General features: G+C 44.0%; 1 protein-coding gene across 3 annotated transcripts in view; it reads right to left on the reverse strand.

The window, feature by feature from the left end:
- Window positions 1-15,839, reverse strand: part of ZC3HC1 (zinc finger C3HC-type containing 1) — a 60,662-nt gene that overhangs the window by 3,205 nt on the left and 41,618 nt on the right. For all 3 annotated transcript variants that reach the window (XM_068275969.1, XM_068275970.1, XM_068275967.1), the window contains exons 7-9: window positions 9,334-9,553; window positions 2,551-2,739; window positions 1,099-1,299 (exon numbers count right to left, since the gene is read on the reverse strand). In XM_068275969.1, coding sequence (XP_068132070.1) covers window positions 1,099-1,299; window positions 2,551-2,739; window positions 9,334-9,553 — 610 coding nt within the window. The remainder of the gene's footprint in view (window positions 1-1,098; window positions 1,300-2,550; window positions 2,740-9,333; window positions 9,554-15,839) is intronic.

A 15,839-nucleotide genomic window follows, 5' to 3' on the forward strand; every position in this document is an offset into this window, starting at 1 on the left:
TGGCATTGACTGAGGCTGATAACGGAGTTCATCGCTGCTGAATGGCAGACCGCGGGAGGACGGCGTAGGACTTAGGCACGTTTATGGGGCGGGAGAAGCCCCGGGTAAGTATCAGAGCTTGAGCTAATTTCATCTCTGAGCCTCCTTAAAGGGAGCAGAAGGAGGCAAAATGGGGGACAGAATAAAAGCACAAAGGGGGGCAGAGGAAGGCACAAGGAGACAGTAGGAGGCACAAAAGGGGGACAGAAGAAAGTAGAGGGGGATGTAAGGAGGCACAGGGAGACAAAAGGAGGCAGAGGGGGACAGACAGTGCCTCAGGGAGACAAGAAGGCACAAAAGGAGGCACAAGGGGACAGAGGAAGGCGCAGGGGACAGAGGTGGCACATGGGGGACTGAAGAGGCACATGGAGACAGAATGAGACTCAAAGGGAGACAGAAGGAGGCATATTTATTTATTTAATTTATAAAGCACCAACATATTATGCAGCGCCAACATATTACGCAGCGCTGATGCATATGAGGACAGAAGGAGGCAGAGTGGGAATGAAGGAGGAACAGGGGGGCAGAGGTAGCACAAGGGGACAAAGAAAGACACAAGGGGACATAAGGAGACACAGGGAGACAGAAGGAGGCATAAAGTGGCACAGAAGGAGGCAGAGGTGGCACAGGGGGACTGAAGGAGGCACAAAGGGAGACAGGAGGCATAATGGGAGACAGAAGGACAGACATGGCACAAGGGACTGAAGGTGGTACAAGGAGACAGAAGAAGGCACAAAAGGGACAGAAGGAGGCACAAAAGGGACAGAAGGAGGCACAAAAGGGGGGGAAGGATGCACAAGGCACAAAGGGACACAGTGGCAGTTGCCTGCAACTTACGCTAAGCAGATGCGGCAGAAGCAAGTAATAGAACAACCATGGGGTGGGGCTTAGCCTGGGGGCAGGGTTTAATCCAGCAAGATGGTGCCCCAGGACCAATGGCACCCCAGGCAATGGCCTGTATTGCCTATGCTTAAAGGCACCCCTGGCTAGTAAAGCAGGTAGTCTATCTAAGGTACTAGGCCTCTCATAACAATTAGGAACATAAACAAAGTATCTTACTGAAGTATCTCCATCCACCAGGGATCTCGATTTTTCTTCTGTCAGTAGAACTCGCAGGACTGCTTTCCATCCAACCACCTTTGCATCTCCATTTTCTGTAGCCTTTGATTTTTCTGTGTTCTTGCTATGATCCAATGAAACCCAGGGACACCATGTTTTGTGCTGATACAGTGGATCAAATACGGTCTTGGGGGTTGAATCCTGAAACACAAACATAAAGAATGATAAATAACTTACGTATAATTGTTATAAACTGCGAAAAGGCTATGTAACTGTCTTTAACGCAAACCTGAGCTGTTGAAAAAGAAAAAGGTTAGGCACTTACCTAAAAAGAGGCAAGCCTCTGGATTGGTCCAGAGGCTTCCCATGTCCTCTTTGACCCCACCAGCGCTGGCCGGGACCCTCTTCTAATAACAGCTCGGGTTTACTTTAAGGCTTCTTGCACACCAAGACGTTGCATTAGGTGGCACGTTAAGGTCGCATAACGTGCACCTAACACAACGTATGGTGCTGCAAGAGCCGACGGTAGAGTGAGCCGCGTTAGGCGGCTCGAGTCCTATAATGTCTCCCAGAGTGGCGCTGATTGGCCAGCGGGACCATGTGATGCGGAGCGAGACACTCCGCATCACGTGGTCCCGCCGGCCAATCAGCGCCCGCCAGTGCAGTGAATATTAAGTAGCCATGTGCGTGGCTACTGTAGCTGGCTCTCCCCGCCTCCTCTCCGCCCCCCACTGCGCATGTGCAAACAGTCTAACGCGGCTATAGCCGCTCCAACGCCGTAGCATGCTGCACTTTGCACAGAACGTGCAGCGTTACATGTAACGCAACGTGGGCTGTGTGAACAGCCCACTTGTGTTACATTGCTGTGCGTTGGGGGAGCGTTACAGGCGCACTAACGTGCGCCTGTAACGTCTTGGTGTGTAAGCAGCCTAAGAGTAGATGTGATATACTGAAGAAATACCAGACTTGAATCCGATTGATTATCTCTGGAGATATCTTAAAATGTCTTTGCACCGACGCTTCCCATCCAACCTGATGGAGTTTGAGAGGTGCTGCAAAGAGGAATGGGTGCGACTGGCCAAGGACAGGTGAGCCAAGCTTGTGGCATCATATTCAAAAATACTTCAGGCTGTAACTGCTGCCAAAGGTGCATAAACAAAGTATTGAGCAAAGGCTGTGAATACTTATGTACATTTCTCAGGTTTTTTGTTTTTTTTTAATTTTTAATAAATTTGCCAAAACTTCAAGTTATTTTTTCATGTTTTCACTATTGGGTATTGTGTGTACAATTTTGAGGGGAAAAATGAACTGAATCCATTTTGGAATAAGGCAGTAACATAACAAAATGAGGTAAAACTGATGCGCTGCAAATACTTTACAGATGCTCTGTATATCACACTAGAGTAAAAGAACTGGCAATTACTAAATATACTGGTTTATTACACTACTTACAACACTGCTGCTTGAGCAAAGCCGGGGCCTCTTGGCCTTGCGTTGAGGACTGGAGTGAACTTCAGTGGTCACTCCTGAGGTATCCCCCTGTCCCATGCTGCGGGTCACTGGTCGACTTCTCACAGCATCCGAGTCTGATGTTCCTGAGGTACTTCCACTGCGTGCCTGGATGCTAGCTGGTGAGGAACTCTTAAAAAATAATTGGAACATGAAAGATTATTTAGGGTTTCACTGTTAAAGGAGTACGTGATGTGACATGTAACATAATGAGATAAATATGTGTATGTACAGTCCCAATTCTCATAGAATTAGCCAGTGTTCTTTTTTCTCCCTTCACTGCACTTTAAAGAGACTCAGAGCTGGATTAATCAAAACGTTTTATATAAACCTGGGGCTTCCTCCAGCCCCATATGCTCCGATCGCTTCCACTCCGCCATCCTCCGCTGCCCACAGCTTCTGTACCGGGTCCCTGCATTTCCGTCAGTCGGCTCCAGTCTGTAAGAGAAGGGCGCTCTTTGCGTATCTCATGTAGAGGGCACACTTCTCCTCTGTAGACTGGCTCTGACTGATGGGGACCCGGTACTGAAGCTGCGGGCAGCGGAGGACGGCGGCGTGGGAGCAATCGGAGGGTATGGAGCTGGAGGAAGCCCAAGGTATTTATAAAACGTTTTGATTAATCAAGCTCTGAGTCCGTTTAAATGATGGTTTGTCTGCAGTCTAACTGTAGTGTAGCTCTCACTAACAAATTATTAGAGGTTATTAAACTCCTGTGTGGCAGAGAATAACATAATCAAGGAACAGATAAAATCTTCAGTAGTTTAAAATGTGTCTGTATGGGAACTGAATGACACTAAAGTACCCCTTGGAAGCTGAATACCCCTGAATCAAGAAGACCCCAAAAAATGTATGGAGCTCATGGAGGGCTAGATTACCTTCTCCTGAGTGTGCTGGCGCTGCTCGTTGTCCTTGGGGTCCCCCTCAGTTCCCCGGTCCTCAAAGTATTCAATGGGATCCTCCAGTCAAATACTAAAACCAAGAAGCTGCCCCAAGTGGCACTACACAGGTTCTGCTCCAAACCTTGTGAACACATCAAAGCAAGCGCTTGTTCACTGCAAGGGCGCAGTTCAAAACTTGTGCCTGTGCAGTTCACAGCCGCTCTGCGCCACTCAGAGGAACTTAAAGGGAACCTAAACTGAGAAGGATATGGATTTTTACTTTTAAAATAATACCAGTTGCCTGACTCTCCTGCTGATCCTGTGTCTCTAATACTTTTAGCCACAGCCCTTGAACAGGCATGCAGATCAGGTGCTCTGACTGAAGTCAGACTGGATTAGCTGCATGCTTGTTTCAGGTGTGTGATTCAGCCACTACTGCAGCCAAAGAGATCAGCAGGACTGACAGGCAAATGGTATTGTTTAAAAGGAAACAGCCATATCCCTCTCAGTTACGGGTCCCTTTAGGGGCAGATGCAGAGATAAGAGCACTGGGGAGAGGGGACCCCAAAGACAATGAGCAGCACCACCAAACTCTAGAATAGTTCATCTAGCCCGCCATGGGCTTTAAATAATAGGTTTTCCCCAATTCAGGAGTACTTTTAGAAAATGTTGTCATACAGCTGAGGCAGTCAAAAATGTATTAAATATAGAATTTTAACATTTAACTACAAAATAGAAATAACTTTGAAAAGTTCTATTTAGGATTAGGGGTACAGATTCAAGTATTTATTCCATTAGTTTAACTTCACATTTACGTGAACTGCCGCTAAAGTAATGTAGGCATATCCTCTTTATCCAAAATTCCAGCCCCACCTTCCCAAGATATTCACACGCATTGTGGGGCCGTACCCGGCAATGACAACTAGGAGAGCCCCAAATCTAAAGGATGCATTGGTTAGGACAGATATACATTCTAAACCACATGGGATGGGAATAGAGGGCAGGGGGCTCCTAGGCCCAATTCCAGTTGGAATATACCCGTGTGGTAAGTGTGTCCACTGTAAATTAGTGGATAAGACCAAAACCTTTAAAAATGCTAAAGGAGACAAGCAATATGACATAAGGACATTTATGAACTGTAATACTGTGGGAGCAGTATATATGATCACGTGCCCGTGTGGCCTTAAATACATCGGCAAGACTGGTAGATTACTAAAAAAGCAAATAGGTGAGCATGTGGCGAATATAAAAGATGCGGATGAAGACAGCCCTTTGGGCACTCACTTTGCGTGTTTCATAATAGTGACCCTAGTCTGATGAGATTTGAGGGGATTATGAAGCCAAAGCAAAGTCGGAGGAGAGGTGATTATAATAGGCTACTGTATCAAGTGGAGAGCCATTGGATATATATCCTGGGCACTTTATATCCAGGAGGATTGAATACTGATTTCAATTTGGCAGTATTTCTGCCGGATTGATCAGCATGAATTGATGGGTAACTGCAGATCCGGTCTTGGTGAGGTGTTTGGGTGACACGGGCACGTTAGGTCAAGATCAGTCAAAATGTAAGTCAGGAATGTTAGGAAATGTTAAAAATGGTTAAAAACGAGGGAATAAAAAGTTAACATGGTCTAAAAAGGTTTAAAAGAGTATAAAAAGGCCTAAAAAGGTCTGATTAGGCCTAAATGGGCAACTATATAACCTTTCGAAAATAGATAGTAGTTCCCCTTTCTTGTAAAGAAAAATGGAGTGGTTTGTGTTTGAATGAGTGATCTGTCCCTAGTGTTTGACAGATCCTGCACAAATCATCCATGGGAACTACAACTATTTTTGAAAACTTTGAAAACATGGAATGAAATGGATTGAGTGTTGATTGTGGAGAGGTTACAGTATGAATAACTATATGTACCTTTAAACAACGTCTAACATTGGTAACAATAATAGATAGTGTGTGGGGAACCTGATGTTTCTCTCTTAAAGAGACTCCGTAACAAAAATTGCATCCTGTTTTTTATCATCCTACAAGTTCCAAAAGCTATTCTAATGTGTTCTAGCTTACTGCAACACTTTCTGCTATCACAGTCTCTGTAATAAATCAATGTATCTTTCCCCTGTCAGACTTGTCGGCCTGTGTCTGGAAGGCTGCCAAGTTCTTCAGTGTTGTGGTTCTGCTATGAACTCCCCCTTCCAGGCCCCTCTATGCACACTGCCTGTGTATTATTTAGATTAGAGCAGCTTCTCTCTTCTCTCTTATCTTTTACAAGCTGGATAAATCGTCCTATGAGCTGGCTGGGCTTTCACATACTGAAGAATTACAGACAAGGGCAAAGCTGTTTGCAGGAAGAAACAAGCAACCTGAAACTTCAGTGCATGAGATCTGCAGGGGGAAAGAAACACACAAATGATCTCTTGAGATTCAAAAGGAAGGCTGTATACAGCCTGCTTGTGTATGGATGTATTTTCTATGTGTGGACATACTGTAAATCAACCTACTTCCTGTTTTGGTGGCCATTTTGTTTGTTTATAAACAAACGTTTAAAAACTGTTTTTAACCACTTTTAATGCGGCGAGGAGCGGCGAAATTGTGTCAGAGGGTAATAGGAGATGTCCCCTAATGCACTGGTATGTTTACTTTTGTGCGATTTTAACAATACAGATTCTCTTTAAGTGTGAGTGATCGAGATGTGTGTGCTGGGTGAAGAACAATCATTGCGCTAGGAAACACTCATCTTATTCATGAAAAGTAATTCAATGAATGTGAGACTCAAAATAATGAAATCTAATCTTAAACTTGAGCTGAAGTTGCTTATATGAAATTGGCAGTGAACTGTCTGTGGAATAATGAAAACCGCCCAGAGGGCAGGGACTTGGGACATGACGAGAGAAAACATGATGATAAATGGGCTGAAACAACGCTCCCTCTGTTAGACCTACAGCATGATGCAATGATGAAGCCCACGTGACCAAATGGGCGTAACGCGTATGCAAGGTGTGGTCCCCAAGCCAATGGAGTGAGAGCGTGGAGTCTGGCGTCCCTCAACCCGCAGCGGAGCCGGCCAGCGCAACATACACCGAGCGGTAACCCCGGACACTACAGCTATAGGGCGGCACAAGCAGCGGGACGCCGCAGACAGGAGCCCGGAGGGCTGTGGATGCATAGAGGGGAATGAAGAGGTGGTGAGTGCTGCGGAGCAGCGTAACTGAATTCTTGCTAGTAGTCTTCTATTAGTGATGAAGTCTATGGGCACTATGATTAGAGATGAGTGATCACAATATGCTAATTCCAACTGCTGTGTAGTACAAATCGGCTGAGGGAGATTTCCCTCAGGAAAGATTATTGGAGGATCCCTGCAGCTGGACTTTGTGATTAAAATCTGTTGGAGACAGTACAAAAAAGTTGGATAGAACTTTTGTGCAGTTAAGGGAAGCTTCCCGCAATTAAATCATTTTCATCAGTTTTGTCTATAAAGAAGACGGTAGATTAACTGAATATATAATTAACCTAATGAACAGTAATATCTGGCCAGAGGTGGTGTTCTGCATGTGTGTGGTGAGATGATGTGAGAAGCGCTCCAGTATCCACATAGGCTATTTTAGGGGGGGGGGGGGGGAGGGGGAACTTTTAGTGGGAAGGTGTCAATGTTTGATACTAATAAACAAGCGATATGCATTATTGAGAACTTGAATTGTTGTTCTTGCATTGTATATTAGTTAGTTCAAAGTGCTCCCCCAACTGGGGTTTATGCAAAATTGTGAAGACCAGTTCTCCAGAAATTAATTTGGTTTGGAATACAGGCGATATGGTGTCTGAGGAAACAAACCATGATAGCATCCAATGGACCTCACGGTAACTTAAGCTTTGAAAAGTTTCAAGAATAAAAGACGGAATAATGTCAGAATGCTGCATCATCAAAAACATCCATTTTTACAGCCCAAAAATTATGAAATACATGTATGATGTTAACAGGTTTAGTAAAGTGAAATGGAATGGCTCAGAAAAAAATGGTGGTAGTAAATGGTGTAGAGCCGTAGATAATGATAATGTTCTACTTTATAATAGTGCTGTAAAACACAGTACTGATCCAGCAGCTGACTTGTTTAAAAAAATATAAAACAAATCAAACAAATATGCATGCAATGAAACAGCAACATTACAGAACCTTAAAAGGTAACCTGAGCAGTGCCTTAAAAAGGAAATCTGGACTTACCTGGGGCTTCCTCCAGCCCCTTGTAGCCCACAAGATCCCCCGGCATCCTCTTGGTTCCTGCCAAAATGGCTCTGGTAATCCAGCAACTTCGGCTGAAGTTGTGCATGCGGGTACCTGGTGTGCACCTGACGCGTCATTACGCCGGTCGCCATAAGTGTCCTGCGCATTGGAGGTTCTCTAAAGACTGAACTGTACATGTGCAGGATGCTTATGGCGACCAGCGTGATGACACACCGGGGGTGCGCACGCGCAGCTTTAACTGAAGTCACCGGATTGCCAGAGTCCCCAGTGGGACCACAGAATGGACCAAAAGGATTCCAGGGGACCTTGAGGGCTTCAGGGAGCTGGAGGAAGCCCCAGGTAAGTCCAGGTTTCCTTTTTATGGCACTGCTCAGGGTCCCTTTAATGCTCTTTCCTCTAGCCATACGTCTCGGAGATGTGGACAGATGCTTGAGAAAGGAGCAGCAGGCCTTCACAATGTCTGCTTTCCTGCATATACATCTATCTATCTATCTATCTATCTATCTATCTATCTATCTATCTATCTATCTATCTATCTATCTATCTATCTATCTATCTGTAACTATGCTTCAAAGAGCTGTTATAAAGATATTTTAAAACAAGATGGTGCCAGTCCAATTAATCCTTAATCCTTGATAACCTAGAGACATGATTCAGTGACATTAAATAGGTAGTACCAAATAATAAGAAAACATATGATTGCCTTTAGAGTGATCAGTTAATATACTGTATATGTTGGCGCTTTATAAATACAATAAATAAATAAATACCGGTAAATAAATATAGTATAAAATTTCACATGGGGTCAGTGTCCCTGTATAATGGTGGACCACCACGTCAATCACTGTTATAAGTTAGTTGGTTAGATTAGTAAATCTCCATGATGAAGAATACATAAAATAAATATAAATAATTGCTAATCTTTGTATAGCCTTTTCTCATATGGGTCTCCAAGCGCTTGGGAGCTGCAGCCACTAAGGACCCATTCAATATGAATGTGTTATCCTTTGTGAATTGACATTTATGAGCTATTTACCTCACAAGTCGGTAAATTACATCTCTAGTTGGTAATTTTAGTTTTTCAAGAGGGAACAGCCTTAGTAAATTGACATGTGACAAAATGTTCTGTAAAATTAACTGTTTTCACCTTTACCACATGCAGTAATGCTTTGTGACTAGAGCTCTATATTTTGATTTGATCTAAGCAAGAAAAGCCAGGGACCATTAAGTGGTATTAAAACTCTGAAAACATTTAGTTTAGCAACCTCATATAAATGGAGAGTAAGCACAGATAAGTGGAGGAGGACTTGGGAAGCCACTCCAGGATCCAGAGGCTTCCCCATCCCGAGGCAAGTACCCAGTAGGGGCATGTTTTTCCATATAAGTACACTTTAAGCAAATAGTCAAAAATGTGAACAGCAAACTCAAGATAAATTGAAAACGGAAGGCTACTATTGCTGGAACTTTTGAATACAGTATCAATTTATAAGTATCCTCTTTCAGAAGACACATTTTCAGGCAGAGCAGGTTGTTTTTACAAAGATTTCAGCAACATGCACAATGGGAATAACAGAATAGTCATGACACATTTTTAATTGTCCCATATTAGCTTAGTATACCTGCTCCAGATCTCGGCTTCTAGTCACTCTCCTGTTGGGGGAGACAATTCCCAAGGGCATTCTGTCACTGTGGCTGTCTCCAGGAGACACTGGAGTGCTTGGTGGACCAAAGGAGCCATCCAAATCAACAGATTCTAGCTGCTGGAAGCTCCACAATCCAACCTTCCTCATACAACGAGGACATCTTATGACTGACAGAGGTAAGGACCCAGCGAAAGGACTGAAAAAAGAGAGAGATAATAAAAATTAGCTGAACCGAAACCTTTTCAAATATTTAAAGCTTACGACCTTCCTAAAAATTCAGGGCCACTGCGAATATAAAATTTAAACTTCTAGACTTTCTAGACTAAAATATTTTACAGTGTGGAAAGGGACTAAATCACATTTAAATGACAACTGAAGAGAAAGGGACATAGAGGCTGCCATATTTATTCCACTCAGTTGAGTGGTATGTACTGGACAGTAAAGAAGAACGGTGAGATAGAAATGTGGTCAAATGCAGAACACAGAGTGGCAGAAGATGGACACTGGCTGTACACACATCAGACTGTCATCTGGAATGATTACTTGTTTCATGTGTGTAGAAGGCTTTCGTTATCTCTCTATGCAGCTACAGTTTACGCTTGCTGTCCCAACCTCACCTCATACAAGATCAATTTTAGCTGCTAAGAATGTCAAGGATATAAACACAGAACCTGATTAATCAGAATAAATAACACCAGGGGATAAAACTTAACATTTATTGTTCACATTAAAATTCACTAGGGTTAACTGTCATAATAGTTACTTCTAATATAAGTTGATACAGTAGGTTGTATACAAAGGGAGTGGATACCCCTCCTACTTCAACTTGTAATAAACACTTTTACTGCTTAAACAAAAACCCCCACCATATATAAGCCACCCAACATGTTTTACTTCCTACTGGAAGCTTTCTCAAGGGAACAAAGTGCAGTGCTATCAGTGCATCTAGTGCTAGGATGCATTACAAAGCAATACATTAAAATAAAATCATAGTTAGTAACGGAGCGTATAGGCCTATGACAGCAGCCTAAACGAGATGGCTGTCAATGCCCTTCTTTTATACTCACCAGAGGTCACATGGGATGGGGGTGGGGTTCTCCCCCATTGTCCATGAACTGTCATTGGTATAGACCCCTGTCAATCAAACATTACCCAATCATAGAGGGGCACTATCCATCCCCATGATATTGCAAAAAGGTATTTGGATTGTACTCTGCAACATGATGAAAACATATCCATGTCTACCGATATCTCACCTTGCCAAGGCATAATGAATATAGACCCTCCAGGACAAAAACACAAGAAAAAACCTAAATCAGGAGAACGCCGGTAAACCGGTGTTCCCATTGGTCCCCCGAGGTCACATGGCAAAACCGGGTTGGACCAATTAGAGAGCGGCTCGGTCAGTCTAAACGCCGTACAGGGCTGATGATTTGCCCATCCGTATGCGGCCAATCATCCGCATGATAGTTGCATCCGCCACCCCATCATTGGTCAGTGAGGTGGCGGTGGGCGGACCTGGAAGAGTAGGATCCGACGTTATAGCCTCACAGTATTGCGGGCGAGAATGGGGTGGACAATCTCGCTGAAATTACGCCCTCCCTTCTGCCATAAATACACACGGCAGGAGGGGGCGTACAGCCAATATGTAAACAATCCCTGCCCACTCACGATCAAATACATGAAACACCAGCCACGCAATAAATCCGAATGTATATCTTTTACAGGTAGCATATAGGCCTGTAAGACAAGTGCCAAGCCCATGATTTAGGTAATTACTCTGAGAGCAATAGGAGATACACATTAATAATAGATGCACATGAATATTGCATCTCTTAAATCTATATACCAAGATGTATATATACATCTTGTATCTCAAATATATTAGATTACATCTCAGATTCTACATCTACTGATAACAGATATCATAAGTCCAATTGTATAATCCCAGGTGGGAAGTGCATAAGATCTATAGCCCGGCGGTGGACATACGTACATAAGTATTAGAAGGAGATGTTTATTCTTTACAGTATTCTTTACAGTTGCTCCTAAGAAGAATTGCAATACCAAGGGGGTAATCTGATGACAACACTAGCCATCACAGTAATTATTAACAAAATAAGGTAAGTAGATAAATCAATTACCATATCAACAGACCTTGCCAATATACATTAGATAGATGAACTAGAGAGGTACAGTGGGATAACTGTATATTTGAAATAGAGAGGAGGGGGTCTACAGGAAGAGAGTATATGTAAACCCCTCATTGAGACCTCCAGGAGAGAGAGTGCCCATCCTATATATCCAACGAGCTTCAATTTGTCGCAATTTTAGGTCCAGGTTACCCGCCCTTGGGCCCATCCTCCATTGCTGAACCACCCAATGGGCTCAATTCTGGTAGCTGTGCGAGGTGATATAAGCATCAGTCAGGAAAATACCTCATTCTTTTTTTTTTTTTTAATTCTTGTACATTTTCCCGCCTGTTGCTTATATTCGTTAAATTAGCGACACAGGGGGAAAAATGGTTTTACCGAGTGCTTTTCACTCGGTAAACAATGAGGTATTTTCCCGACATGATGCTTGTGGGAGAGCCAGGCCTCAGGTAATCTCCCCGACCCCGGCCTCTTGTAATCAGATCTCCCCGACCCCCCCCCCCTCCCTCGCCCGGCCTCTCGTAATGCTCCCCGACCCCGGCCTCTCCTAATCTCCCCGACCCCCCTCCCGTAATGCTCCCCAAACACCCCCCCCCCCCCCACACCGGCACCCGTAGGGACAATCAATATGCAGCGCTTAGAAGTACAGGTGCTACTACTCACCATCAAGGCACGCTCCTGCGTTCACCGGGCATCCTCCTTCTCCTCCTCCGTACTGCTCCAGCTGTTTACTGTACCGGGGAGACGCGGCTTAATGACGTAATCAAGCCGCGTCCCGGGTACGGTAAACAGCCGGAGCAGTACGGAGGAGGAGAAGGAGGATGCCCGGTGAACGCAGGAGCGTGCCTTAATGGTGAGTAGTAGCACCTGTACTTAGCGCTGCAAAGGGATGCATATTGAATGTCCCTCCGGGTGCCGCGGGGGGGGGGGGGTCGGATGGGGGGGCACTATACTAGCTGTATACTGGGCACTATCCTAGCTGTATACTGGGGCACTATACTAGCTATATACTGGGGCACTATCCTTGCTGTATACTGGAGCACTATCCTAGCTGTATACTGGGGCACTATCCTAGCTATATACTGGGGCACTATACTAGCTATATACTGGAACACTATACTAGCTATATACTGGGCACTATCCTAGCTATATACTGGGGCACTATACTAGCTATAAACTGGGGCACTATACTAGCTGTATACTGGGGCACTATCCTAGCTATATACTGGGGCACTATCCTAGCTATATACTGGGGCACTATCCTAGCTGTATACTGGGGCACTATCCTAGCTATATACTGGGGCACTATACTAGCTATATACTGGGGCACTATACTAGCTATATACTGGGGCACTATACTAGCTATATACTGGGGCACTATCCTAGCTATATACTGGGGCACTATCCTAGCTGTATACTGGGGCACTATACTAGCTATACTGGGGCACTATACTAGCTATATACTGGGCACTATACTAGCTATATACTGCGGCACTATACTAGCTATATACTGGGGAACTATCCTAGCTATATACTGGGGCACTATATTAGCTATATACTGGGGCACTATATTAGCTATATACTGGGGCACTATACTAGCTATTTACTGGGGCACTATACTAGCTATATACTGGGGCACTATACTAGCTATTTACTGGGGCACTATACTAGCTATATACTGGGGCACTATCCTAGCTATATACTGGGGCACTATACTAGCTATAAACTGGGGCACTATACTAGCTATAAAGTGGGGGACTATCCTAGCTATATACTGGGGCATTATACTAGCTATATACTGCGGCATTATACTAGCTATATACGGCGGCACTATACTAGCTATATACTGGGGCACTATACTAGCTGTATACTGGGGCACTATCCTAGCTATATACTGGGGCACTATCCTAGCTATATACTGGGGCACTATCCTAGCTGTATACTGGGGCACTATACTAGCTATATACTGGGGCACTATACTAGCTATATACTGGGGCACTATACTAGCTATATACTGGGGCACTATCCTAGCTATATACTGGGGCACTATCCTAGCTATATACTGGGGCACTATACTAGCTATATACTGGGTCACTATCCTAGCTGTATACTGGGGCACTATACTAGCTATACTGGGGCACTATACTAGCTATATACTGGGCACTATACTAGCTATATACTGCGGCACTATACTAGCTATATACTGGGGAACTATCCTAGCTATATACTGGGGAACTATCCTAGCTATATACTGGGGCACTATATTAGCTATATACTGGGGCACTATATTAGCTATATACTGGGGCACTATACTAGCTATTTACTGGGGCACTATACTAGCTATATACTGGGGCACTATACTAGCTATTTACTGGGGCACTATACTAGCTATATACTGGGGCACTATCCTAGCTATATACTGGGGCACTATACTAGCTATAAACTGAGGCACTATCCTAGCTATAAACTGGGGCACTATACTAGCTATAAAGTGGGGGACTATCCTAGCTATATACTGGGGCATTATACTAGCTATATACTGCGGCATTATACTAGCTATATACGGCGGCACTATACTAGCTATATACTGGGGCACTATACTAGCTATATACTGGGGCACTATACTAGCTATATACTGGGGCACTATCCTAGCTATACACTGGGGCACTATCCTAGCTATATACTGGGGCACTATCCTAGCTATATACTGGGGCACTATCCTAGCTATATACTGGGGCACTATCCTAGCTATATACTGGGGCACTATACTAGCTATATACTGGGGCACTATACTAGCTGTATACTGAGGCACTATCCTAGCTATATACTGGGGCACTATCCTAGCTATATACTGGGGCACTATCCTAGCTGTATACTGGGGCACTATCCTAGCTGTATACTGGGGCACTATACTAGCTATATACTGGGGCACTATACTAGCTATATACTGGGGCACTATACTAGCTATATACTGGGGCACTATCCTAGCTATATACTGGGGCACTATCCTAGCTATATACTGGGGCACTATCCTAGCTATATACTGGGGCACTATCCTAGCTATATACTGGGGCACTATACTAGCTATATACTGGGGCACTATACTAGCTATATACTGGGGCACTATACTAGCTATATACTGGGGCACTATACTAGCTATATACTGGGGCACTATCCTAGCTATATACTGGGGCACTATCCTAGCTATATACTGGGGCACTATACTAGCTATATACTGGGTCACTATCCTAGCTGTATACTGGGGCACTATACTAGCTATACTGGGGCACTATACTAGCTATATACTGGGCACTATACTAGCTATATACTGCGGCACTATACTAGCTATATACTGGGGAACTATCCTAGCTATATACTGGGGCACTATATTAGCTATATACTGGGGCACTATATTAGCTATATACTGGGGCACTATACTAGCTATTTACTGGGGCACTATACTAGCTATATACTGGGGCACTATACTAGCTATTTACTGGGGCACTATCCTAGCTATATACTGGGGCACTATCCTAGCTATATACTGGGGCACTATACTAGCTATAAACTGAGGCACTATCCTAGCTATAAACTGGGGCACTATACTAGCTATAAAGTGGGGGACTATCCTAGCTATATACTGGGGCATTATACTAGCTATATACTGCGGCATTATACTAGCTATATACGGCGGCACTATACTAGCTATATACTGGGGCACTATACTAGCTATATACTGGGGCACTATACTAGCTATATACTGGGGCACTATCCTAGCTATACACTGGGGCACTATCCTAGCTATATACTGGGGCACTATCCTAGCTATATACTGGGGCACTATCCTAGCTATATACTGGGGCACTATACTAGCTATATACTGGGGCACTATACTAGCTATATACTGGGGCACTATACTAGCTATATACTGGGGCACTATACTAGCTATTTACTGGAGCACTATCCTAGCTATATACTGGGGCACTATACTAGCTATAAACTGGGGCACTATACTAGCTATAAACTGGGGCACTATACTAGCTATAAACTGGGGCACTATACTAGCTGTATACTGGGGCACTATCCTAGCTATATACTGGGCACTATCCTAGCTGTATACTGGGGCACTATCCTAGCTATATACTGGGTCACTATCCTAGCTGTATACTGGGGCACTATCCTAGCTGTATACTGGGGCACTATCCTAGCTATATACTGGGGCATTATACTAGCTATATACTGCGGCACTATACTAGCTATATACTGCGGCACTATACTAGCTATATACTGGGGCACTATACTAGCTATATACTGGGGCACTATACTAGC

Source organism: Hyperolius riggenbachi, chromosome 3 (genome assembly GCF_040937935.1).
Source record: "Hyperolius riggenbachi isolate aHypRig1 chromosome 3, aHypRig1.pri, whole genome shotgun sequence".
Lineage (NCBI taxonomy): Eukaryota > Metazoa > Chordata > Amphibia > Anura > Hyperoliidae > Hyperolius > Hyperolius riggenbachi.